This window comes from Mastomys coucha, unplaced genomic scaffold (assembly GCF_008632895.1).
Source record: "Mastomys coucha isolate ucsf_1 unplaced genomic scaffold, UCSF_Mcou_1 pScaffold7, whole genome shotgun sequence".
Taxonomy (NCBI): Eukaryota; Metazoa; Chordata; class Mammalia; order Rodentia; family Muridae; genus Mastomys; species Mastomys coucha.
In genome coordinates this window covers 76,985,202-77,011,630 of record NW_022196913.1, presented here as the reverse complement: position 1 = coordinate 77,011,630, position 26,429 = coordinate 76,985,202, and the positions used below count along the sequence as shown (strand labels likewise).

Below are 26,429 nucleotides of genomic sequence, written 5' to 3'. Positions count from 1 at the left end.
GTTTGGCTACATGATAAATATAAAGGATTAAGTAGTTTTCTGTACAAAAAAAGGTTTATTTTAGATATTTAAGTCAGAGTTGTTGGTATTGACAGAAATGATTGAAAGCACTGCTCACTGAGTGGTCCTCTGACAGGGGAAAGCTACTTCAGATCAAGATCTACTTGCCTATTTTCTGTTACACATTCATCTTCCCGTTTCAAAGTGTTTTTTTGTTTTTTCTTTTTTGTGTTTTGTTTTCCTTAAATTGGCAGTAGGAAGGCTACCAGGTTGATAGGTTCCTGAGCTCAAAAAGATCCAAACATAACATTTAATAAAAATCCAGTGGCTGCTCAAATTATAATTTTAAATAACACAGAAACTTATGTATACTACACAGAATGGAAATTATTATCAGCTTATCTATTTAGAAGTATATTAAGCAAAGTGTTGACTCCAAAATGGAAAACAACTTAAATTCTTCATGAAGAAATTAGTCTGAATTATTTCAGGTATTTCATTTCCTCAGGGAAATTGCAGGTGCCAATCACTTTGGACTCTGATATGGTTGGTCCAATGCCAATACTGCCATCTTTTTTCATATAAGGATTATTTTGAAGGCAAAGACTAAAAGGAGCTTCGAGAGTGGGCGAAGAGTTGCTCACAGAAATAAATTTGCAGAGTAAGCTCCTTTGAGGAATTTGCCGAAGATTCCACTGCAGTGCTCTTAACCAGTGCAAACTCAGGGCTGCCGGCTGAACGGATGACAGCACAGGAAGCTTATTATCCACGCCTGGCAGTAGGAAGTCCACAGACTGCTTCACTGAAGTGAAACCCTCCACTAGCCTACAATGGATTTTCTAGGCGATGCCCCTTGATGAGTATGCAGGCTGGGATCCCTGAGCTGTGAGCTCAGGGCTGATGCAGTATCACTGTTGAACGGAATACTGTAATGACTTCACATGATGCTATGACTCCCAAGTTTGGTTATGTGACTCAATAGTTCCTGAGTGCAAAGGGCAGATTTAGTGGAAAGCTTGGTTGGTGCATCTGATTGCAGGTGTGTATACTCTAGCGATTGTTAATCTGGAAGACACATGACCTTCACTTTTTTGTCACAGCGGTATATTTGAACATGACTGGATTCTAAGGCTTCTGTAGCATGGACATAACGTGCTTACAAAGAGGAAATTACACCATCCTTGAATTCTTCCATATTGTCAGAAAACACGATGACTCCAGGCAAGCCTATGTGAAGAAATGTCAAAACTCTGAATCTTAGCAGCCAAGGTGGCATCGCCTCAGTGTTGTCCTCAGTGGCTGAGGATCCAGGTGAATCCATGAATTGTGTACAGCATCTTGAAGATGAATTTTCTTTTTGTTTTTGTTTTTTTTATTTTTTAAGGATCTGTATGAGGAGCTGGGCAATATACTTAAAAATGTTCCCAAGATCTAATGAAGAAAAAGGTTAAGGACAATTTAAAAACATGACAAAGAATGACCCCCTCATTAATATTGAATTGACTACATCACAACAACAAAGCTGGGAGTTTGCAAGTTCAAGATGAGATTGTGGTCTCAGTTTCCTTTCTTCATTTTTAATGTACTCTAAGCTAGCAGATGGAGAATACCCCATATGTGTTTTCTTTGGCCTATGTAGTGTTAATTCTTTTTAAGATCTGAATGCCTTTAGATGACCATGTATACCTCCAGTTTGTTTTGCCACTGCCTGTGTTACCTCATGCCTGACTTCCCTTTACAGTCACTTCCTTTTCTATTTCCTACTCAGTAGGCATTTCACTGTGAACTTGGAATGAGCTTGCTCCTTGAAGCCCCAGGCACACATTTATCCTCAGGGTCTTTCTGCATTTTCCCCATCTGTACTTTGAGTACAGCATGCTGGCACTCCCAGTGTCTCATCACCACAGTGTGCAGTCCTGGGGCATTCTATCACAGGGAAGAAAGCTGCTCTTTTTCTCTGAGTGGTGACTTTAAACAGAAGTGACGTTGACTGAAATAGTCATGGCACTCTACAAAAACCTTTAATCTTAAATTTCTAAATTGGGAAGGGGGGAATGCTTAATAGATATTTATAGGAGTGAATATTACAATAGGTAATATATTACTTGAGACATTAAAATGTACTTTGTGGGGTCTTTCAGTGTTTATTCCAAAACGTACAGCATAAATAAGTTTCTAAAACTGCATTTCTGGAAATAGCATCTTATAAAAGAAATGGACATGCCCTTATTTTTTATATTACAAAAGCAGCAATACATTGATATGGAAAAACATTTATTCAGAGATTAAGTAGTTATTACAGTTGGAACTCAAATATTAACAATCACATGGGGTCATTTATGTTCTCATCTCAAAGTGTCAGGTCTCACACTAGAAGTCATGTCTTTGGGATTATGGCTGCATGGAAAACAGAAGTCCCCATTTGTTATCTTGGCCTGACAATTGAGTTTTTATTTAGAAGCTTTAAGAAGTGTGGCTCAGTGAAGGGATTTGGGCTCTTTTAATTTCTGTTCTTCCTAAGTGTGATTGCGTGGAATCTGTTGGAAGCTTTATTCAGGTACAGGCTTTTGTGTAGGAAGGCACCAGTTCTCATAATGAAGTCTTGTGAGTAATCTTTTTAGTGATGCAAACCACCTGTACAGTATTCTTTTTTCATAGCAGCAGGAAAAAAAAAAAAAAACCAAAAACAAATCAAGCCCCAGATAGTAACAATTTTAGTTTAATTTCTCGAAGATACGAATTGTACTATTGAGGCTTTTGCTTTTGTTTTGTTGTTTTTTTGTTTTGGGGGACTTTTGGGTATTAAAATATTTAAACTGTTCTTGGTTTCAAAATTGCTTGTGTGGATATTAGTTTAATTGCTTTTGAGTTATAGAAAAGGGATTTAGTAGGCTAACTTCATTTTGTACTACTCTAGTTTTATTGATATTTGTTATTAAACTTAATTTTTAGGAAATGGGACTGAAAAATTCTTCTAATGTCTAGCTGTTCATTTATTCTAAATGTACAAAAGATTATTTCTAATTCTTCCTCACTGAGCCTTTTGTTTCCTATTCTTAAGTCTGGAGGGAGCTACTGTAATGCTTTCAGTGTTGCACTGGATGCTAGACTCCCTAGCTTCATCTCTATCCTCTACTGACTCATTCTGTGAGCTACAGCATTGGTATTTGTCCTTCATTCCCTGCCTGGAGTGTTTGCTTATAGACCAGTCTTTGACCTTCTCAGATGAGAACTTCTGTGTACGCACTTCCTGTTAGGTGAATCATAGTAATGAGTTCTAATTTTGTCCATGTCCTTCTAGTTTGAGATTACGGGAAATGATGAGACGTTCATTGAGAGCAGCTGGTTTGGGTAGACATGAGGCTGGAGCTTCATCCAGTGACCACCAGGATCCAGTTTCACCCCCCATAGCTCCCCCTAGTTGGGTTCCTGACCCTCCTTCAATGGATCCTGGTAAGAGCTCTTGTTTTATTCAGTGTTTAATAAAAAGACAAGGTTGTGAAAGGAAAAGAAAATGAACATTATGTGAAATGTTTAAAAAATTGTGAATGTAGTTTGATGAATACTACAAACTGGATTAGTTGAAAAATTGGCTTATGGAGTTTGTTTTCATTTTAGAATTTTCTCTTTACATAATTTATTTCTGTACTGGTAAGAGGCTAGACCGCCTCTTGATTGGTAAGACATCAAAATAAATGAATGATTCACCCAGTGGATTCCTTCTATAGTCTTGAAAAGAAATTTTCCCTTAACCTTTTGTTGGCTTTGACCATTGGTTTACGGAGAAAATCCTTAAGGCCTGTTAGGAGAACAGTTAGGGGTGTGTGCCCATAATGATATACGTCCCGCTGTTCTGTTTACCGAAAGATGGTGACATTGATTTTATCCTGGCCCCCGCTGTGGGATCTCTTACCACAGCAGCGACTGGCAGTGGTCAAGGACCCAGCACCTCCACCATTCCAGGTAAGATTATACTATATGTCTACTTGAGCTTTTTGAATTAAAAAGGACACACTCGATGTAGGGCTTTAAATAAATTTTCAGTCTTTTGTCTCAGATTTTTTTCTTTGCTTAAAAAAGTATTTCTGTGTACATCCTCCCCTATATTTTATAGGAATTACAGTGTAGTTTGCATATACATTAAAATCATTTGAAATTCATAAAATATGTTAGTTAATATGCTTCAATTTTTTGTAATAAGTTAATTTATTTTTATGGACATTGTTCTGTTGACTTTATGTATCTGATAGATTTGCAGAACTTTCTCTTGCTTACTTGGTATTAAATGATTCTGCTTACAGGTCCTTCCACAGAGCCATCTGTAGTAGAATCCAAGGATCGAAAGGCAAATGCACATTTTATATTAAAATTGCTATGTGACAGTGCGGTTCTGCAACCTTATCTACGAGAACTTCTTTCTGCCAAGTAAGAGGCTTGACAGACTTATTGTTTAAGTTGAACCCTTGATGCATTAAAAACACTAGAATTTATCACTATTATTCCTCTGCTACTAAAACACTGTTGATGTGAATTTAAAGCATCGGAATTGTATTTCCTCTGCTACTAAGTTTTTCTCAGTGAAAGAGGTCAACATCAGGGGACATACCCTTAATGAATAAAGACTAACTTTTATGTTAGGTGAATCAGTATGCATGTTTCTCTGAGGAAAAAAAGCACAGAATGTTGTTGGTATGGCCATCATTCAAGTACTTCGGAGACTGAGGCAGGAGGAGGAGGATCAGTAGGCTACAATAGTAAGATTGTTTCTCTAGTAGGATCATAGCGTAGTCTTTCTGTGATGCAGACAAAAATTAAGTTGAATGCTTATCATGAATACTTCTTTTCCAGTAAGATAGGAAGATATCATCTATTATGGTCTGGGGGGTGGGTCGTTTGGTTTGAGACTGTGTTTCACTGTGTAGCCTTGGCTGGCCTGGGATTCTGTAGACCAGGCTGGCTGGTCACAGAGATCTTCTTGCCTCTGCCTCTGGAATGCTGAGATTAAAGGTGTGAGCCATCACACCTCATCTAGAAGATAAGATCCTCAGGTATAATCTCTTCTCATTTTAGGGATGCAAGAGGAATGACCCCGTTCATGTCAGCTGTAAGTGGACGGGCTTATCCTGCTGCAATTACCATCTTAGAAACAGCCCAGAAGATTGCCAAAGGTAATGATTGTAGAGCAAGGCCTAAGAAAGAAGTTGCTCAGTTTAAAATTTGAATGGATTTTGTTCATATCTACCACTAGAATTATATTCAAACTATATCTGTATATATAAATGATATCATTGAAACTCTGTCAAGGTAATTTTTTATGTCTAAAATTTTGTTAATGCTTTTCTCAAATACATTTGCTAATGTTTTATCAAAAAAGCAGTTGGTCAAAATAGTTTTTATCTTAAAAAATAAAAATACTATGTTTATAATTCATAGTGTAAAATCTTCATACAAGTAATACAGTGTTGCTTGATGGATATAGTAGTATGTAGCAATAACAGACTGTAGTAGGAGTTTAAGCAATATTGATTTCTGGCATCAAGTTCTAAAAGATGAATTTTCTTTTTCCGAACACTGGTCTTTGTGATATGGTTTGTAACTTACTAAGTGAAACAGGCTTGAGTCTTAGTGTTTTTCAGACTGTCTCACTGTATAGTACAGGCTCCTGCCGCTTCTTCCAGTGTGCTGGGATTATAGGTGTGCACTGCAGATCTGACTGTAACTTGGGGCTAAGAGTCGCAGTGGCTGAGCTGCTTACTGTTGTCACACACAGTTAGGATGTAGTTCTGCTTTGCCTGTTTTGTTCCAGCATTGGTTGGATTTTCTTTTTTCTTTTTGTAAATTTAACTTCATGTAATAAATTTTTGTTTTGTTTTATTTTTGTTTTTTTTTTCTCGAGACAGACAGGGTTTCTCTGTATAGCCCTCCTTGTCTTGGAACTCACTCTGTAGACCAGGCTGGCCTCGAACTCAGAAATCCGCCTGCCTCTGCCTCCCAAGTGCTGGGATTAAAGGCGTGTGCCACCACTGCCTGGCTCTGGTTGGATTTTCTTAACACATTGGCTTTCAAAAATTTTTTAAAAAAATTATATATTTTATGTGAGTACATTGTAGCTGTCTTCAGATACACCAGAAGAGGACATCAGACCCATTACAGATAGTTGTGAGCCACCATGTGGTTGCTGGGAATTGAACTCAGAACCCCTGGAAGAGCAGTAGCCAGTGCTCTTAACCGCTGAGCCATCCCTCCAGCCCAGCTTTCAAAATTACAAAAAAGCAAATTATTTATTTTCTGGTGTATAGGTATTGCGGTTATGTATTTCCGTGCACCATGTGTGTGCCTGATGCCTGTGAAGGCAGGAAGTATGCATTAGATCTCTGGAGATGTGCGTGTTAGGTGCTGTGGATAAGCAGCTACTATATTTAACAATTGAGCCATCTCCAGCCAGACTTTTGAAATTGTGACTAACAAAAAAATTTTAATTAGTATATAGTGGTTTCTAGTTTATACTAAATATATATTAAGGCTCTTCATTTGTGATTGTGATTAAGTCTTTCCTTGATAGATTAATTTCTGTGTTTTTAATATTTTAGCTGAAGTATCTGCAAGTGAGAAGGAGGAAGATGTATTCATGGGAATGGTTTGCCCATCCGGTACCAACCCTGACGATTCTCCTTTGTACGTCTTATGTTGCAACGACACTTGCAGCTTTACGTGGACTGGAGCAGAACACATTAACCAGGTAACACTATCACTCCCTGAATCTATACTGTTTTTAGGATTCCTTTTCCCCTCCTTTGATGTGAGTTAAAAGTGAGTAAACATGTCTGCTATTTTCTTTTACTTTAACTTTTAGAACTATCCAAAGAATTAACTTTGATTTGAGTCCTGCATAAAGATGGCAAAAAAAAAAAGGTCATTCATTACTCAATTCAACATGGCAGTTTTGAGAAATTAGGTCTGCACAGACACTAGGCTCTAACCAGGCTGTATAACCAATCATTGTCTGTTTTGAGGCGAAGTTAGTTTGGATGTTCTATTTGGTTTTCGTCCTTTTCATTGTCAACTCTGTGTGCACCACACCTGCTTCCCAAGCACCTTGGGATTAATGAGTTACATAAGTGATTACTCTGTCTCAAAAGTGACCTTTTCAATTCCAGGACATTTTTGAGTGTCGGACTTGTGGTTTGCTGGAGTCGCTTTGTTGTTGTACAGAATGTGCAAGGGTTTGTCATAAAGGGCACGATTGCAAGTAAGTCCCAGCAACGTTCTGAATTTCATAAACTATTTGACGTTCATTGCAGTACAAAGTACTTCCGTTATGTTTCTATCTTGGCTTAATTCAGAAAGTGAGGTTTTCCACATTTCAGTTCCTATGTACAGAAATAAGGCTGGTTCAAAGAGTTGTTAAATACTTGTATTGTGTTACTTACAGTGTAGTTCTTCTTAACTAACAGCGGGACAATAGGCTAAGGAGTCTGTGACTAGAATCAGATTAATCTTGTTAATGAGTCAGATTAATGTTTTAAGTATGTTTGTAGTTTCATTTGTATTCTACAGCCAAAGTCTTAAGTACCACTCTCCCTCTCCCTCTGTGCCTCTTAATGTGTTATGATGAATAACTGGGCTCTGCCTTACTTACCTGTAGATGCAATAATCTCATATTTTATAACAAGGTCATTCTAGCAGGCTTTGTTAGTTTTCACAGACCTAACTAATGAAACTGAATCTTAACATTTGCAGAGTCTCAGTGTTATCAACAGGAGCACTGGCTATAAATGTACACATATAGATACTGTAGGGTATAGAAAAATGGGCTATCAGAATCCTCCATCTGGGGTTTTGAGGAGGATTGGCAGGTAAGGGCTGCAAAGCCTAATGAACCTGAGTTTGATCCCTGGGTTCACATGATGTAAACCGAGAACAGACTTCCAGATTATCCCCTGACTTGCACACATACTCTAGCACAAGTGTACCTCTGTCCTTCACTCCCCCTGCTTCATAGTAAGTGTAAGATGATCTTCTCAGTTTCCTCATTGAGGCTGAGTTTATTAGGTATACTCAACACTAGCTGCCAGGGCAGGTTAAGAGAGCGTTTACAGGCCTGTCAGATAAGACACATGCAGGAAACATGTGCTTACCCTGATTAGAGTTGACTCGATGCCATTGTGAAGACCATGTAGGGTAGGTTGGAGATTGAAAAGGACAGCAGAAGTGACTGTCCCAAGATATTACAGAGAGTTAGTTTTCATAGGAATTTTTATGTTGCTTTCTGGACTTTGTACCATTAAATAATATTTTTTTTTGTTTGTTTTTAGCTGATAACAGTTACCCTTTTCATTTAAACATCAAGAGTTCTCTATAGTTTTGTCAAATTATAGGTCCTCATTGCAGTATAGATCTGTATTTTAAAGTTTTTTTTTAATATATGAGGTTTTTCATTTTTATTTTATTTTATTTTATTTTAACAGACTCAAGCGGACTTCACCAACAGCTTATTGTGATTGTTGGGAGAAATGTAAGTGTAAAACATTGATTGCTGGACAGAAGTCTGCTCGTCTTGATCTACTTTATCGCCTGCTCACTGCTACAAATCTGGTCACCCTACCAAACAGTAGGCAAGTAGAATTATTAGGATGCAAACTAGGTAGATGGGAAGAGGTAAAGCACATGCTGGTCTCTGTCTGTCTGTCTGTCTGTCTCTCACCCTCAAAACATGCCCTGTGTTCTAGGGGAGAGCACCTTTTGCTGTTCTTAGTACAGACTGTGGCCAGGCAGACAGTGGAGCACTGTCAGTATAGGCCTCCACGAATCAGGGAGGATCGCAACAGGAAAACAGCCAGTCCTGAAGGTGAGTGAGTTACACAGTTTTGCGGATGTTCAAAGCATTGAATTCTATTTTTGTCTGACCCATTCTTCCTTTTTAGATTCAGATATGCCTGACCATGACTTAGAGCCCCCAAGGTTTGCCCAGCTTGCCCTAGAGCGTGTCCTTCAGGACTGGAATGCTTTGAGATCTATGATTATGTTTGGGTCACAGGAGAATAAAGACCCGTATGTATTTGTAAAAACATTTAAAAATCTTTCTTGGTTCCTGGGCTACTGTTGGCCTTTTACAATTTATCCTGCTTCTCCTTGCCTCTCCAGTTTGAGTGCCAGCAGCAGGATAGGCCATCTTTTGCCAGAAGAGCAGGTGTACCTCAATCAGCAGAGCGGCACGATTCGACTTGACTGTTTCACTCATTGCCTTATTGTCAAGTGTACAGCAGATATTTTGGTAAGTTCATAAAATATATGAATTTTTTTCTTAGCATCCCATGGTTTTAAAAGTCAAACTTATAAGACTGATAACTTCTAGCCGGGCGGTGGTGGCGCATGCCTTTAATCCCAGCACTTGGGAGGCAGAGGCAGGCGGATTTCTAGTTCGAGGCCAGCCTGGTCTACAGAGTGAGTTCCAGACAGCCAGGGCTACACAGAGAAACCCTGTCTCAAAAAACCAAAAAAAAAAAAATAAAAAAGACTGATAACTTCTGCTGATTACATTAAAGGGAGTCCATTATTATGGATGCTTTTCAGTAGAAGAATTTTATTTTAAATACAAACCTTAAAATGATAAAAATGTGTAAACCCTTTTAAAACTTGTTTTTTTTAAATGTAAACTAAAATTTAGATAATAGTACCCAATGGTGGATGATGTTCCTTAGGCACTGACAGGACATTGAGTTTAGTCCTCTCTGCAGGCTAGTTTATTACTGTCAGGTGCCACTCTAACTTCTTCCCTCCAAATCTGTTCTAAATAGTTTATAATAGCTGCACAAAGTTAGGATACAATAAAATGTTTTGTGACTCTAACCATAGTAGATCTTAAATTATAGTCTAGTTACTTACTGCATGAAATGAAATGTGTTTTGATACAAAGATTGTTATAAAAAACATTAAAAAAATAACATGAAGTTGGGTATTCTTTGTAGTTGGTATTTGTTTTTTGAAGTATACGTAGGAAAGTACTAGAAAGTAGTAAATTAGATGTGCAATAAGTGTACTTCAGTGAGTAAACTATATTCTTCTGATTTTACAAGTTTGATATTTCCTTCTAAACATGCATGATAAATATATACAGGACTATGGGGCAAAAGCTAAATTAGTATACATTTGGGATCCATTTGTTATCAGACACACAGTGGTAGGTGTATACCTGTAATTGGTTTGGTTCAATTTGTTTCAAAATTTTGTTAAAAAGGCTGTCAAGGTGGTTTAGAATGTAAAAGGTACTTAACACCAAAGCCCAGCAGCCTAAGTTCAATCACTGGATCCACATGGTAGACGGAAGGACCACCACCTGCAAGTTGTTCTCTCCCCTCCACACGCACACATACACATACATACATCACTCACACACACACACACACACACACACACACACACACACACACACAAGTATATACACATAAACATTTTAAACATTTTATTGGGAACTATTAATATTTTGAAAGTATTAAAAGTACTTTTACTTACCATCATATGAACTATCTCAGCATTAACAGAATGATTACAATTTTTAAAGCTTTTAGATACTCTGCTAGGCACATTAGTAAAAGAACTCCAAAACAAGTACACACCTGGACGCCGAGAAGAAGCAATTGCTGTGACCATGAGGTTTCTACGATCTGTGGCAAGAGTGTTTGTTATTCTTAGTGTGGAAATGGCTTCATCCAAAAAGAAAAAGTAAGGCATTTCAAAATCTTTAGCACACATTTTTAGTGTGATAATGTTAGTATGTGTATGAGAAGAATCATTAGAGATGTCTATTTTTTTCCTGCTATAGCAACTTTATTCCGCAGCCAATTGGAAAATGCAAACGTGTGTTTCAAGCACTACTTCCTTATGCTGTAGAAGAATTGTGTAATGTAGCAGAGTCTCTGATTGTTCCTGTCAGAATGGGGATTGCCCGCCCTACAGCACCATTTACACTGGCCAGTACTAGCATAGATGCTATGCAAGGCAGTGAAGAATTATTTTCAGTAGAACCATTACCACCACGGCCATCATCAGATCAGTCAAGCAGGTATGTTAATGTTTTACATGAAAATGTTGTGTTTGGATTATTAAAGCTGTGCTTTTGAGTAGCAGTTGAAACAATTTCCATGAGTTTAATTTTGTCACCTAATGTAAGTATAATATTTTTGTACCTCTCTGACCACCATGGATTAAAGCTAAATATTAACAACAGAAAGCTTACAAACTTTACTAAATGAAAAAGTAGCGACATAACCAGATGTGTTGTGAGTAGTTTTATGCTCCTCTGCCTTTGTTCCAGGAAGTGGATAGTGCTACCAGCCCCCACCCAGCTTACCTTGAATCCTTGGACAGAAGACACACACACACAAAGTTGATTTCTTCACCATTTGCCTTTTGGCACAGTTGCTGGGTGCTGATATCTCCTGCCTGGAAAAGCATGCCCTTACCAATTTATTATTTTCCTTTCTCTACTTGCTCTAAACTTCAGTGGCTAGTCCTACCTAGCCCCTGTCAAATGTCCCTGCCCACTTGCCTGTAGTAGTGGCCACAGGCTCCACCTCCCCCTGAGACCTCACATGGTTGGTGCGTTCTTCCTTCAAAGCATGGCAGAAAAACCTCTCTTTCATTGCCTCTGCTTTTCCTCCTGGGATCCAGAAATCCCACCTGTACTTTCTGTCCAGCAATTGGCCCCCGGCTCTCTTTTACTGACAAATCAAGAACCAATTGGGGAATAGGACCCTCCCATCAGAACTGCCTCCTTCATAGATGTGGTGGTGTATTCCTTTAATACTAGCCTGGGACGCAGAGGCAGGTAGAGCTCAGAGTTCAAGGCCAGTCTTGTCTACAGAGTGAGTCAGGACAGCCAGAGAGAGAGCTACATAGAGAAACCCTGTCTAGAAAAAAGAAAAAGAATGAAAAAAAAATCACCCCCCCCCCCTTTTAAAGTCTAAAGATTTTTCTCTCAGCTGCTTCTTTGCATTTGTAACAATGCATCTGTTTTAGCAGATCTAGAAGTGCTGGTTGTGAATGCTTATACAATGGCACAGCTACCCAAGTTGCCTCTCATAGTTTCTTTGATTCTCATTTCTCAGGAAAACTGTTAAGAAGAATGACATTAAAAGCTTTATATTTAAATTTCTTTTAGCTCATTCTTGAATCTCTAAATGAAGTGTCCAGAGGGCTGTTTAACATCACATTTCTAGTTTCTGGTTTGTTTAAAACTCAATTTAGTGATGCTTGTTTCCTTTTGTGCAGATAAACTTGCCTTTGGTTATATCTAAGTCAAATTTGAAGAGAAGTGAAACTTTGACCATTCTGCTTGTATTTGTTACTCTGTTTTAATATATGATTTGTAAATGTGATTTCTTTATGCTATGTCCACCCACTAACCAGTCAATGGGAAACAAGTTGGTGCAGGATAGAAACTGTGTTTTAATGAATGAATGTTGGTGTCAGTATTCTTCACATCTGAGGATGCTGGAGGAAAGAAAGAATGTAAGGATTGAGGTGCAGAAAGGATCCCAATGAGCTGTGTGCTATGTGAGCCATTATGATAGCTGTGGTCTTTCCCCCTGACTCCTTTCAGCTCCAGTCAGTCTCAGTCATCTTACATCATCCGGAATCCACAGCAGAGGCGCATCAGCCAGTCACAGCCCGTGAGAGGCCGAGATGAAGAACAGGATGATATTGTGTCAGCAGATGTGGAAGAGGTACTTATAATTGTTTTAAGAGCAGGTGACATAATTTGGTGGGAAGAGCAGTCACTAGATGTCAGTCTTGATGGTGCTAGTTTGAAATTACCCTGTGTTCCAGCCAACTTGTGGTAGTTATACTCATTTGTGGCTGTATATATTACAATGATGTCAGTAATCTTCCATTTATTGAGTACCAGGAAATTGGACACATAAGCTTGTTCTTTATCTAAAGACTAAGACTAACGATAGTTTTACTGTTGACATTTTTTAATAGTTTAATGCAATGTATTTGAAAGACACGAAATTGTAATTTTATAATAGTTGAAGTATATAGAAAGTTTAGCCCTAGTTGGGCGGTGGTGGCACATATCTTTAACCCCAGCTCTTGGGAGGCAGAGGCAGGCATATTTCCTAGTTCGTGGCCAGCTTGGTCTACAAGTTCAGCTCAGAACAGTTTTATACTTCTAATTTTGAAGCCTGTTTGTAGACACTAACTACAAACTATGGGATATGCTCATAGAATTTTTCATGATGAATTGCATTAGTAAATTATTTTGAAAGAGCATAATACAAATTTAGAATCCCTTATTTTAGAGAACTTTAAAATTATAGTTTACTAATTTTATAGACAACGTTGGTAGAGACAGGTTTGGTATGTGCTATGATTCTCTATACATAAAATTCTGGGTGTAGGTTGAGGTGGTGGAAGGCGTGGCTGGAGAGGAAGACCATCACGATGAACAGGAAGAGCATGGGGAAGAGAATGCTGAGGCTGAGGGACATCATGATGAACATGATGAAGACGGTATGTGGGCGATTTGAAAGTGCTGTAGTGTGAAAAGTCAGGTCCCTGCAGAGAGAAGCCTCGTTTGCTCCGTAGTAACCAAATTATTTTCTGCCAAAGTACTCTGTAGTTTTTACAGTTTAGGAAGTAACTATAGACATTCATATAACAATTGTATTTAACACCTTCCCCTGTTTTTGTTAAAGGAAGTTGTTTGTGTGAGTCAGGGTGTCAGGTATCCCAAGTTGACCTCGGACTCACTGTGTAGGTGAGCTTGGCTTTACACTTGTCCTGCTTCTACTTCCCAAGTGCTGGGATTACAGGTGTGCATGACTATGCCAAGTTTGTTGTTTGGGGATCCAGTCAGAGCTACACACACAGCAAGCAATCACTGTACCAACTGAACTCCATCCCTAACACACCTTCTTTTCTTTCATTTTTACATGGAACTGGTTGATGGCTCAGTGGGTAAAGACGTCATTGTCCAGCCCGTGACCTGAGTTCACTATTCATTTACTTAATGTGTGTGTGTATGTTTGTGAATGTGAGTATGTATTTGCCACGATTTGAGTGTGAGGTCAGCAACAATGTGGTATTTTGTCTCCCTTGCACTCTGAGATCTGATTTCAGGCCTTGTACTACTGCTGCCTGTACACTGAGCTGTCTCACTGGTTCACACAGTCTGTTTTCTTAAAAACTACTTCAGTGGGAAAATATTAGTACTCTGGAAGCTGGGGCTACATAGCAAGAAGCTGTCTGACTGTTTCCCTCTAAAGTAAATCAATTATAATTCAACAGTGGAAAATTTGCAGTGGAGAGAACAGGAAACAGTCTGTAATCTCCCGAGATGTAACAGCTGTGTGCTGACAGCCAGCACTCTTCTGTGTTGGTGGTCCCCATGTACTCTCCTAAAGATTACATATATAATCCTTATGGCTCTTTTTATGTAAGGTAACTGAACTGTAGTATTAGAATTTCATTTATCTTGACATGTTAGTGTGAATAAAAAAAATGTTTTTAAAGTTTTTGAAGAAAAGGAGATAAAAATAGGGCAAGTGGATGTGGGTGCTGCCCAGGCACTGGGGCTGTACAGGGCAGGGATCAAATTGCTGTTTCAAAGTCCACTGATTACAGTACTTGAATAATTTTTCCATTGCAAGCAGCCAGCACTTCTTTCTGCAGAACAGCTGGCTCTCTGATCTCACCCCCCTCACCCCCCGTCTTACCACTGTGCTTCTTAGTTCCTAGTCCTAGGATCCAAGCTTGTCAGACCTATATTGAATATTTGGTGAAACTTTCTCCCTCTTTATTTATTTAATACTTTTCTAGGAAGTGACATGGAGCTAGATTTGTTAGCAGCAGCTGAAACGGAAAGTGACAGTGAAAGTAACCATAGTAACCAAGATAATGCTAGTGGGCGCAGAAGTGTTGTCACCGCAGCCACTGCTGGCTCAGAAGCAGGTATGTTGCTGCCTCATGGTATTAGCTGTTTTCAAAGGAAGTTGATAATTGTGTGCCTATGGGTAGCCAGAGCCTTTTTGTAATTTTATTTCTTTTTTCTGTGACCGTTCTTATTAGCTTTTGTTTTTGTTTTTTTTTTTTCGGTAATGGATTAATTTTAAAGCTAATTTAAAAGAGTTCTTTTCTAATTAAATTATTTTTGTGAAGGCTTCTCAGTATTATATACCACCTGTCACAGTTGAATGTAATATTTTATTGAGAGGCACATTATGAAGTTAATTCTCAGTGGATTTACAGTATTTTTGTTTTAAAAACTTTAGGAGCGAGCAGTGTTCCTGCCTTTTTTTCTGAAGATGACTCTCAGTCAAATGACTCAAGTGACTCTGACAGCAGTAGCAGCCAGAGTGATGACATAGAGCAAGAGACCTTTATGCTTGATGAGCCACTAGAAAGGACAACAAATAGCTCCCATGCAAATGGTGCTGCCCAGGCTCCTCGCTCCATGCAGTGGGCTGTCCGCAACACGCAGCACCAGCGAGCCGCGAGCACGGCTCCGTCCAGTACGTCCACTCCAGCAGGCAAGTCAGGAAACTCATGCTATTTCTAGGAGCTTTCCAGCATGTCTATCCAGACAGCAATGCTTTATAAACATGCCTTTCATTGAGTATCAAAAATAGGAAGTACATAAGTAGTGATTATATTGAGATTTCTTAATCTTTGCATTATTGCTTTGGGCTGGATAATTCTTTATTGTTGAGGTCTTTTGCCCATTGTCAGACACTTACTTATATCCATTGCCTTTACCTGGTAGACATCAGTAGTATTCCCAACCCTATGTTCTTCACTTCTAGAAGAAGACAACTAGAAGTGTCTGCACATGTTGCCAAATGCTTCCTTTTGTAGTGGTTACGAAGTACAGAATTACTCTTCGGTAGTAATTTGTTAATTCTTGCTCACCTTAACACTCTCTTCCCCCAAACTTACATAATAAAGGTATACTTTTTTGTTCGTGAACATATTATTAATTGACCATGTAGATTTGTATAAGCCTATATACAATGCCACTAGCAGTTAGCAACTATGTAAGCTCATGATAATTGTCCTTTCTCCTTATAGCAAGTTCTGCAGGTTTGATTTATATTGACCCTTCAAATCTGCGCCGGAGCGGCACCATCAGCACGAGTGCTGCAGCAGCAGCTGCTGCTCTGGAAGCTAGCAATGCCAGCAGCTACTTAACATCTGCAAGCAGTTTAGCCAGGGCTTACAGCATTGTCATCAGACAGATCTCGGACTTGATGGGCCTTATTCCTAAGTATAATCACCTCGTATACTCTCAGATTCCAGCAGCTGTGAAATTGACTTACCAAGATGCAGTCAACTTACAGGTAGGAACCATTGAAAAGTTACTTATTGTTTTGCTTATCAATTAGGAGAATTTCAATATAAATGGTTATATTGTAAATGCTTAGTATTGACATATAGTACTGTATCAAAATTAGCTTTGTTTGGATAGTTTTGACTATTTTAGTTTGATCTTCATAGAACTATGTAGAAGAAAAGCTTATTCCTACGTGGAACTGGATGGTCAGTATTATGGATTCTACTGAAGCTCAATTACGTTATGGTTCTGCATTAGCATCTGCTGGTGATCCAGGACATCCAAATCATCCCCTTCATGCCTCTCAGAATTCAGCTCGAAGAGAGAGGATGACTGCACGGGAAGAGGCCAGTTTAAGAACGCTTGAAGGCAGACGGTATGAAATCCTCCATATGCATTTATGTATTGGACCAGAGCCCCTAAAGCCTAGGTTAGAGCTTTTTAAATGCTGTATATTTGACTTCAACTTAATGGCAAAGAAGGTAAACTGATACTCTTGTTACTTGATAGGCAGTTGAAGCAAAATAATTGGGTTAGCCAAGTTACTTTTTAAAAATCCATTCATACTATCCTAGGAATTTGTTACTAAAACCTATTGTGAGCCCGTGTCCTTGTTTACATGTGTCCCGTTCCTCTTCTGCCTCCCTTTATATGGAAGGTGCATGTTCTTGGAAAGATTTGTTCTTGACTAGTGCTGGCAAAGGGTCAAGTGTGCTATCACTTTCAGGTTGACACCACACATGCATGCACATGCATGTGCACATGCACCATTTTGCTAAATCATAAAATGCATTTATGTATTTGTATATGCTCTGTTTAGTTATACAGACCACCTCTCAGGACTAGGAATTGGCCTGGCATTGCAGTCAGAGGAATAGCTGTATGCTCAGTGAGAGTGAAGGTCTGCAGCAGAGTCTGGGGTTGGGTCTTACTGCTACTGGCAGATGAAGTGAGAGAAGACCCAGGCCTGGAGGACAGCAAGAGAGGACAAGATGGAAGAAAACACTGAAATACTAATAATTGTTGAGACAGGGCGGGCTGTGGCAAGATTTGTATTTAATATTTGCTTCTAAACGACTTACTGGAAAATCAGAAGAATCTAGGAATGGAATTAATATATTTGCTTTTGAACATTTAGGGACTGGGAACAAATTTGGTGGGCTGGTTGGTAGAGACACCTTCCTTAGAAGGGAATTGGGACTAGCAGTTCTTCTGTTCTAGAAGTTCTGTTCCACAATTACAGAGGCTCTTGTCTTTCTTAGGCTTAATCAATTGCTGTAAAAGAACCCAGTATACCATGGCTGGAGAGATAGCTCAGTGGTTAACAATACTTCTCTTGCAGAGGATCTGGGTTCAATTCCTAGCACAGCATATGGCAGCTTACAACCATCTTTACTTAAGTTTCCTGGAGATCAAATTTCTCTTTTAGCCTCCTCTGGCCGTGAACCCACATGGTGTACTTTCATATAGGCAGGCAAAACCTTCATACATAAAATACTCTTAAAAAGCCAAAACACAGAATTCTGATGTGGAATCTTGACTGGTGTCAGTGTTGTGTCTCTCCCTCCACACCTCAGTCATTATTACATTATAAGCACATATATTTACTCTTTTTTAAGGTATGTGGTTAATTGACTAATTACAATTTGAAATATATATATCATCTCTTCAGGAAATCTTACACATCTTAATGGTCATTCCTGTCCTATTTTCTATCTGTAGATTCTATCTGTAGATTCTGAACACATGTCAATAGAATCATGCAATACATGGTCTTTTAGGACTGGCTTTTGTCATTTAACATGATGGTTTTTTGGATCACTTATGTGTGGCATGTATCAATAATGCCTCTGCCTCTCAAGTGCTGGGATTAAAGGTGTGTACCACTACTGCCTGGCTAAACTTTTGGTTTTAAAGCTTAGCATTGATTCCCATTACCCCAATTATCTCGTTGATACTGATGTAGGTTCTGCCACATGGCTTAGTTACCTCTCCTTCCCTCCGGCCTCTTTGTCTGGCTGGCTGAATCTCACTCCTGACTCCTTCCCAGAGTTCCTCCCCCCCTCTCTCTGGAAGTCCCACCTTTCTATTCTGCTTTCTGCTGTAGGCCATGGGCTTTTTATTTTAGCCAATCAGAAGGTAACAGAGAACATTGTTAACAAACTAAGATAATACCAAAATCCAGCCTATATCTTACTCGAATAATACAAAGATAATCTTTAATAGTGCACAATAATATTATCCTAGCAGAATTTCTTACCAGTTTTTAAAAAGATTTTTATTATTCCTCATTTTTCTTAAGCTGTCTTTTTTTTCTTTTTTAAAAATTGTGTATATTTGTGAGTGACTGTTACTTGTGGAAACCAAAAAAGAAAGCATTGGATCCTTTAGCGCTGAGCTAATGGCAGTTGTGTGCTACCTTACTTGGGATCTAGGATTTGAACTTGGGTCCTCTGAAAGAGCAGCACATGCTCTTTACCTCTGAGCCATCTCTCCAGCGTCCCTGTTCACTTACTTGTTGATGTCCTTTGAGAAGTACAAACAGTTCTAATTTTAATAAAAGTCCAGATCTCCTATCAGTTTTCTTTGCTGCTTGTTGGTTTTGGTAATTTCCTTCCTTCCTTCCGTCCGTCCGTCCGTCTGTCCATTTTAAGCTATTTTGCCATGTAGTGGCCTGGTAAAAAATTTGGTATATAACCCAGGTCTGCTCCACTCTCCATCCTTCAGCCTCCCATTTCTAAAACATTGGGATGAGTCATCATGCCTGACATTGGACATTATGTTGATGATTGTCTTAGATCTCTTTTCTGTTACTGTAACTTAGGGAGGAAAGGGCTTATTTCATCTTACAGCTTGTAGTCAGTCATCCAGGGCGTTGGGGTAGGAACTCAGATGAAGGAACTGATACAGGAAGCCTTAGAGGAAGCTACTTACTACTGGCTTGTTTCTGACTTGCTCAGCCTGCTTTCTTACAGCACCTAGGGGTGGCACTATGTACAGTGTGCTAGATTTTCCCACATCAATTATAAGGAAGAAGTTGCCCCACAGACTTACTCGGAGGCAATCTGATGGAGCCATTTGATGGTTCCTTCTTAAACGACTCCAGCTTGTATCAGGACGACACAGAATACTAGGCAGCATACGTACTGCTTCTCAGAATTGTTCCTAGAACTCTATCATTGGCCTTAGCTGACAATTTGTTAGAAATGCAAATTCAGACCCATTAAGACTGGTAATAGACACCCTAAATCATAAGCAGTGTCATTTTTAAAGAATATTTATAAATGATCTGTTTTCTCTATTTATTTTCATGTTTGAGTGTTTTGTGCACACAATATCCAAGGAGGCCATAAAGGGTGTCTGATTCCCATGGAAATGGAGCTATGGGGTAGTTGGGTGCCACCATGTATCTGCTGGGAACTGACCTGGGTCCTCTGCAAGAGTATCAAGTGCTCTTAACTGATACGGATCAGTTAAGGTCACTCCAGTCCAGCCTTCATTTCTAAAGTTCACATATTTTTGAAATTTCGTACTTGTGGTTTTTATAAACACTTGCACTCTTTGTGTTCCTATAGACGTGCCACACTGCTGAGCGCCCGCCAGGGAATGATGTCTGCTCGAGGAGACTTTCTCAATTATGCTCTGTCTTTAATGAGATCTCATAATGATGAGCATTCTGATGTTCTTCCAGTATTGGATGTGTGCTCATTGAAACATGTGGCCTATGTTTTCCAAGCCCTTATATATTGGATTAAAGCAATGAATCAACAGACAACATTAGATACCCCTCAACTGGAACGCAAAAGGTATCTGCACACTTTTTGGGTTTTGTTTGAGAACTCCTTACTTTGTGTGGTATGAGTAAACAGTCACAAAGAACAAAGGTATGTCATGTACAAAAGTGGGCTTGTCTTCAAGTGACTGCTCACTTAAAAGGAGAAACCAGAATCTAATTAAAACTAATAGTTGAGATATTTGTGTTTAGGTCTTGTTGTATTTTGGGGTAGAGTTTGTGCAAACACTCAGTATTTCCTTGGTGCTTTTTGTTTTTGGGGTGGGGTTGGGGGGAGCTTCTGTTGAGCCCTTTTTGTTATTGTAATGCATTAAGCAGACCACTTGACCATTTCCCCTTACCTGAAACTATACAGCAGTGTTAGGTTCCAGGGTGAGATGTCTGATGGTGCTTGCCTAACCACCTGAGTTCAATTCCTGGGTTCCACATGGTGGAAGGAGAAATTAAGTTCCTGGAGATTGTCCTCTGGCTTCTTTGTACAAACTGGAACACACTTCTACAAACACACACACACAAGTTAGATACCCAGTGACATCTCCAATGTCCCCCTCACGTGTGCTCTTTTTCATATCACGCAAATAGTTAATTTAAATGACTCTCACTGTTCTTTTTAAGGACACGAGAACTTCTGGAACTTGGTATTGATAATGAAGATTCAGAACATGAAAATGATGATGACACCAGTCAAAGTTAGTGCCCAGAGCGCCTCCCACTCTTCTTTAAGAAATGGCTGCCTCAGTATTTCCTCCAGGCTTTTTAACTACATTATTTTCTGTTGGGGTGGGAATTTCTCTTTTCTTCTCTGTGTTGAATCTCTTACCTTTTCTGTTATTTTTCTTATACATCCTTGCATTATACATTTCATAATTAAGACTGAGTTAATGTTCTGAATTTTCCAGTATCCATACATTTTCTTTTACTCAGTTTACATTTACCATTACTTTAAGTCTTATGAAAGTCTTTGTTAATATTGATGCAAAATAGTTTTAGTTAAGAAAATGTAAATTATCCTTGAGCATACAAACTAAGAGAAAAGTTTTAATGCCATAAAATTAGAGGATGTTGTGGAGCAGCAGTTCTCATCTTGTGGAGTGGGACCTCTTAAATGACCCTGTCACAGGGGTCTCCCAAGTCCATCAGAAAACACAGATAATTTACTTTATGACTAATAACAGCAAAATTACAGATATGATGTAGCCACAAAAATAATTTTATGGTTGGGTGTCATCACAACATGAGGAACTGTACTAAAGGATTATAGCATTAGGAAGGTTGACAATCACTGTTGTAGTTCTTCATTATTGTTATAGTTTTTCATTATTTTAATTGACAGTTAAAGATTTAAGATGGGATCAAATAATCCAGCTTTCTGTTTATTATTCCCAGCAAGTACTTTTATTGGTTGGGAAAGACAATTAGTTTGGGTATTTTGTTGTTGTTATTGATGATGATGTTGTTGTTTGTAATGGTGGGTTTGGCTTTTTTCCTTTTTTGAAAATCCAGCCGAAGTTTACTTTCTACAGCTTAGTAAGCCTTGTCTGCCAAAGTTTAGTTCCACTAAGGAGAACTGTTGCTGGTGTGCTAGTGTATCTGTTACTGTCAGCTGGGTAAATAAACTGCCACATGCTCCCTGTTCATTTCAGTGTGGGAAGCAAATAGGCAGACTTCAGCTTCTGCTCATCTCCTGCTGCTGTAGCAGGCGGAGGCCTCAAATATGCTCAGGACCTAACTGCTGTATTTTGGCTTCATTCTCTTTAAAGAGGGAACATAACCATTCAAATAGAATGGACCAGTCTTCATTATAGCACTTATTCTTATTATTTTTAATATTGTATGATAAATAATGCATTCAGTTATTTTGGATCATCACTTTTAAAAAAAATAACAAAAACTAGGTGTGGTGTCACAGGCCAATAATGTCAGCATTGAGGTAAGCAGAGGCAGGTCAGCCCATCTTCATAGGGAGTTCTAGGACAGCCAAGGATGCCACACACACTATGAGACCCTGTTTTCAAAACAAAGCCCCACAAAATGCCAAAAGTTTGGACTACTAACTCATGCATGCGTGTTTGTGTGCACGAGTGCTGTGTGTATGCATTGCAGGGGTCAAACCCAGGCCCAGGGTTTTCTACATGCTGTGCAAGAGCTTTATCATAGAACTTCCTCTCCAGCCCTTTTAACTTACTTTCTAGTATATTAATATTTTATAAGATTCCAAGCATTTTAGACTGAACAGGTTAGCATTATTACCCTTTCTAATTACGTTTTTTAATGTTTAGGTGCTACTTTGAATGATAAGGACGATGAATCTCTTCCTGCAGAAACTGGCCAAAACCATCCATTTTTCCGACGTTCAGACTCTATGACATTCCTTGGATGTATACCTCCAAATCCATTTGAAGTGCCTTTGGCTGAAGCCATACCGCTGGCTGATCAGCCACATTTGTTGCAGGTGAACTAAACAGATCTAATGTTTTTTTTATAGCTGATTTTGAAGTGTTCAATCTAACTATAATATATCTTGTTAAAATTCCAGCCAAATGCTAGAAAGGAAGATCTCTTTGGTCGCCCAAGTCAGGGTCTTTATTCCTCATCTACTGGTAGTGGGAAATGCTTAGTGGAAGTTACAATGGACAGAAATTGTCTTGAGGTAAGCTAGTCAAAGTTTATAATATATTTCCTTTTGGTTTTTCAAGACAGGGTTTCTCTGTGTAGCTCTGGCTGTCCTAGAACTCACTCTGTAGACCAGGCTGGCCTCAAACTTAGATATAATATATTTCTTAACTAGCAGTTTTCTTAGCATCCAGATATGAAGAGATGTATTAAGTGCAGAATATGTATTTCCCCTATAGTAGACGTGTCAGAGCCCCTTTCTTTCAGTAGAATGGAGCTGTTACTTTCATTGTCTTTTAGTGTCGACTCATTTCATATGCATCAGAGTTACTAACATATGCTGCTGCAAGTTTAGGTTTCCAAATAAGAATACTTCTATACAAACATTTGTAATTTTAGCTTCAAGTTTTTTTCTTCGATGTGCTCTTACTTAAATGAAGAATAAAATTAATTAAATGAGACAGCATTAACAATGACACACACCTAAATAGTTCTGTCTTTTGGGTACTGTCTCATTCTTTATAACCAAGGAAACATAAGAAATAAAGCTTGAAGAGATTATGAGTTTCAAGTGGGCATGTCAGTTATCACAGCTAATTTACATGACAGATTTAGATTTTGGAAAGTTATGTCTGGTTTCAGAGGTGAAATCACATTTTGATATTTTTCTGGAAGGAAAACAGTATTGCGTTTAAAGTCAGCATAAGAGAAATACAGCTGAATAGATATTTGTAATTAAGTGGTTAACGAGAATGTAGTACTAAAATTATTGAGAATATGTAGGAGATTGTGAAGTACCAGAGATAGTATTATAAATAGTTGCTCTGAAATTTTCTGAGGCGCCCCTGGAGAGTAACTGGAACCTGGCCACCCAGAGCTTCAGGCTCACAAGAGCAGACTGCACTTTGATAATAAGAGCTCTAGAAGGGGAGCATTAGTCACTACCTGTGATTTCTGTGGAACGCTGTTAAGTTAAAATCAATCTTTTTCTCCCCTTAATGTATAACTGTTTATTTAAACCTAATATTGCATAGGTTCTTCCAACTAAAATGTCGTATGCTGCCAACCTAAAAAATGTAATGAACATGCAAAACCGAGAGAGGAAAGAAGGTGAAGAACAAAGCATGCTGGCCGAAGAAACTGACAGTTCAAAGCCAGGGCCATCTGCTCCTGATGTTGCTGCCCAGTTGAAAAGCAGTTTACTAGCAGAGATCGGACTCACAGAAAGCGAAGGGCCTCCCCTTACATCTTTCAGGTGCGCCTATGTGAAGTTATGCTCTTGGGGCTCTTATACTTTTACAATCATTGTTATTTAGAGATTTCACAGTTTGTCAATTTGTATATTGATATCATAATTTATGTTACTCTGCTGTGATTTCCGAATTTACTGTCAGATAGTTAAATATTAGTAAGTTTTCTAGACTTTGACATTTAAATAAATTGTTCTTTTTCTTTTACGAATTTCTAAGGTGCTGTTTTCTTAATGCTTAATACTGACTTAAAACTATCAATTCAGACACCATCAGCAGTTCAGCTAGTCTGTAAATACTGGAAAGAATGAAATTTTAAGGATTTGTGACTTACAGTTAGGCTTCACAAATAGTATCTTTGACATAGTAGGTTTTTATTTATTAAATAAGAAGCTACAGGTCTATTCTGTTGCTTAGTCACCAGATGTTGGCTCTTGTTTATGTCCTAGTTTTTGGCTAGAAGTATAAGATGATGTTTTTGCTTACTTGTTAATGAAATAAGGTATGCTTAGGTTTTAACTAGTAAATTATAACTACATTGTATTGTCTATAAACCATAACGGGCGTGGGGTGATTTCTATACTAAAATAGCCTAGACTTAGAAGTATACGAGGATCTATTCAGAATATATAGACCCAGATTGGAGAATTAGAGGTAGGCAGACCAGTTAAAACCTGGTGAGGAAGAATGGAGTTGGGTTATCAAATTAGCTTCAGGCGTAGAAAGGAAATGCTGTCAGAGGAAGATGGACCGTATCACTGTGGAGGAACAGAAGGCAGAGAAATGTGAGTCACGTCTGTGCAGCGGGGACACAGTTCTGATGGGTAATAGTTACTAGGAAATGTTGTTGTGAGGCCGTTAATAAATGTTCTTTATATTATACTCTAATTCAGTACCACTGATGTAGATAACAAATTCTAGAAGGGATCCAAGAGACCTTTGACTCTGAGGAGGAGAGGAAGTAAAATAAAGTGGGAGTTGAAGCTAGAAGGTGCCCTGATGCTGTGGATGTGTACAGACACAGTCAGCCACATACACAGGAACGTTCAGCCCTAGCAAGCTTGTTTCATTAAATAAGAGATGGTTTGACATACTTAAGGTGACAGAATATTAAAAGACCAGGAAAGGTACTATTATTGACCAAAAGTTTGAATTTGGGGAGTTGGATTAATTGCTTTCTTGTCTATGTTAAATTCCTCCTAGGCCTCAGTGTAGTTTCATGGGCATGGTTATTTCTCATGACATGTTGCTGGGCCGCTGGCGCCTTTCTTTAGAACTGTTCGGCAGAGTGTTCATGGAAGATGTTGGAGCAGAGCCTGGATCGGTGAGTATTTGTGCACTTGAATTTTATTCTGCATGCTAAGAACAAGTTTTAGTGAATAACTGTTTTACTTTTTTTTTCTTTTCTTTCCTTTTCTTTTTTAAGATCTTAACTGAATTGGGTGGTTTTGAGGTAAAAGAATCAAAGTTCCGTAGAGAAATGGAAAAACTGAGAAACCAGCAATCAAGAGATTTATCACTAGAGGTAAAGGTATTTAGATTTTCTCTATCTACAGTATGCCATGCCACACTTAAACATTCAGAGTAATAATAAATGTTTCTCAGGGATAGATGTGTGTTTATAATTCAAATTTTAAAAAATAATAATTACAAAATTTAGAGCAGTAATTTATTTTTTTAAAGTTAGTTTTTGGTTGGAAAGTAATTCTGTTGGTAATGTGCTTAAGGACCTGAGTTCAGATCTCAGCACCGCTTAAGAAGCCAAGTGTGGTGGTGTGGTGGGAAGATAAACACAGGATTCTTGGCATTCCTTGGTCAGCTAGTCTTCAGTGAGAGAGCCCCATCTTGCAAAAATAAGGTAGAAAATGATAAAGAAAGAAACCTGATGTCAACCTCTGGCCTTCACATGTTTGCATGGGCAAGCATACCTGCACACATGTGCACACACATACACATCCACACATTTCATTACATAAACAGGAACTGCAAAACTTCTGATGTACTGACTTCCATTCAGAATATGCTTATTGATAGCTAGTTTGTCTTGTTGGCTGGCTTATGTGTTCTTTTTATTGCCTCAGCATTATTTGTAGTATCCTTCCTTGTTACTTTCCAATGTGTGTCATTTCTTGCATCAGGTCTTAAACTGACTATTTCTTTAAGAAATTGTATTATAAAGTTTAAAATGGGCTCTGATTTGAGGTTACATATTCTACTAAGTTGATCATTGTTTTTAGGCCTTTTAAGAAATTACTGTGAATTTATACTGAGACATTAAATTCAAAGTGAAAATTCCTTTCTTTTAGGCGGAATACACAGCTTCTCTCCATTGGTGCTTTTATTCCGAATCTTACAACAACCTTAGAATTACGACATTATTATTTCCACCAATACAATGTTTTCTTTCTGTTGTTTTGAGACAGGACTCACTATTGCCTCG

The 26,429-nt window shown here is 38.5% G+C and overlaps 1 protein-coding gene across 3 annotated transcripts in view; it reads left to right on the top strand.

The window, feature by feature from the left end:
• Ubr5 (ubiquitin protein ligase E3 component n-recognin 5) overlaps positions 1–26,429 on the top strand; it is a 111,140-nt gene that overhangs the window by 67,911 nt on the left and 16,800 nt on the right. For 2 of the 3 annotated variants that reach the window (XM_031358565.1, XM_031358566.1), the window contains exons 23-47: positions 3,302–3,453; positions 3,868–3,963; positions 4,302–4,425; positions 5,071–5,168; positions 6,591–6,739; positions 7,158–7,249; positions 8,469–8,615; positions 8,730–8,848; positions 8,925–9,051; positions 9,145–9,274; positions 10,562–10,722; positions 10,823–11,062; positions 12,602–12,725; positions 13,404–13,515; positions 14,824–14,955; positions 15,276–15,533; positions 16,072–16,340; positions 16,498–16,709; positions 19,909–20,139; positions 20,742–20,815; positions 22,406–22,578; positions 22,663–22,776; positions 23,774–23,994; positions 25,193–25,313; positions 25,416–25,514. In XM_031358565.1, the coding sequence (XP_031214425.1) occupies positions 3,302–3,453; positions 3,868–3,963; positions 4,302–4,425; positions 5,071–5,168; positions 6,591–6,739; positions 7,158–7,249; positions 8,469–8,615; positions 8,730–8,848; positions 8,925–9,051; positions 9,145–9,274; positions 10,562–10,722; positions 10,823–11,062; positions 12,602–12,725; positions 13,404–13,515; positions 14,824–14,955; positions 15,276–15,533; positions 16,072–16,340; positions 16,498–16,709; positions 19,909–20,139; positions 20,742–20,815; positions 22,406–22,578; positions 22,663–22,776; positions 23,774–23,994; positions 25,193–25,313; positions 25,416–25,514 (3,775 nt within the window). The remainder of the gene's footprint in view (positions 1–3,301; positions 3,454–3,867; positions 3,964–4,301; positions 4,426–5,070; positions 5,169–6,590; positions 6,740–7,157; positions 7,250–8,468; positions 8,616–8,729; positions 8,849–8,924; positions 9,052–9,144; positions 9,275–10,561; positions 10,723–10,822; positions 11,063–12,601; positions 12,726–13,403; positions 13,516–14,823; positions 14,956–15,275; positions 15,534–16,071; positions 16,341–16,497; positions 16,710–19,908; positions 20,140–20,741; positions 20,816–22,405; positions 22,579–22,662; positions 22,777–23,773; positions 23,995–25,192; positions 25,314–25,415; positions 25,515–26,429) is intronic. The other variant, XM_031358567.1, reaches the window with a different exon arrangement.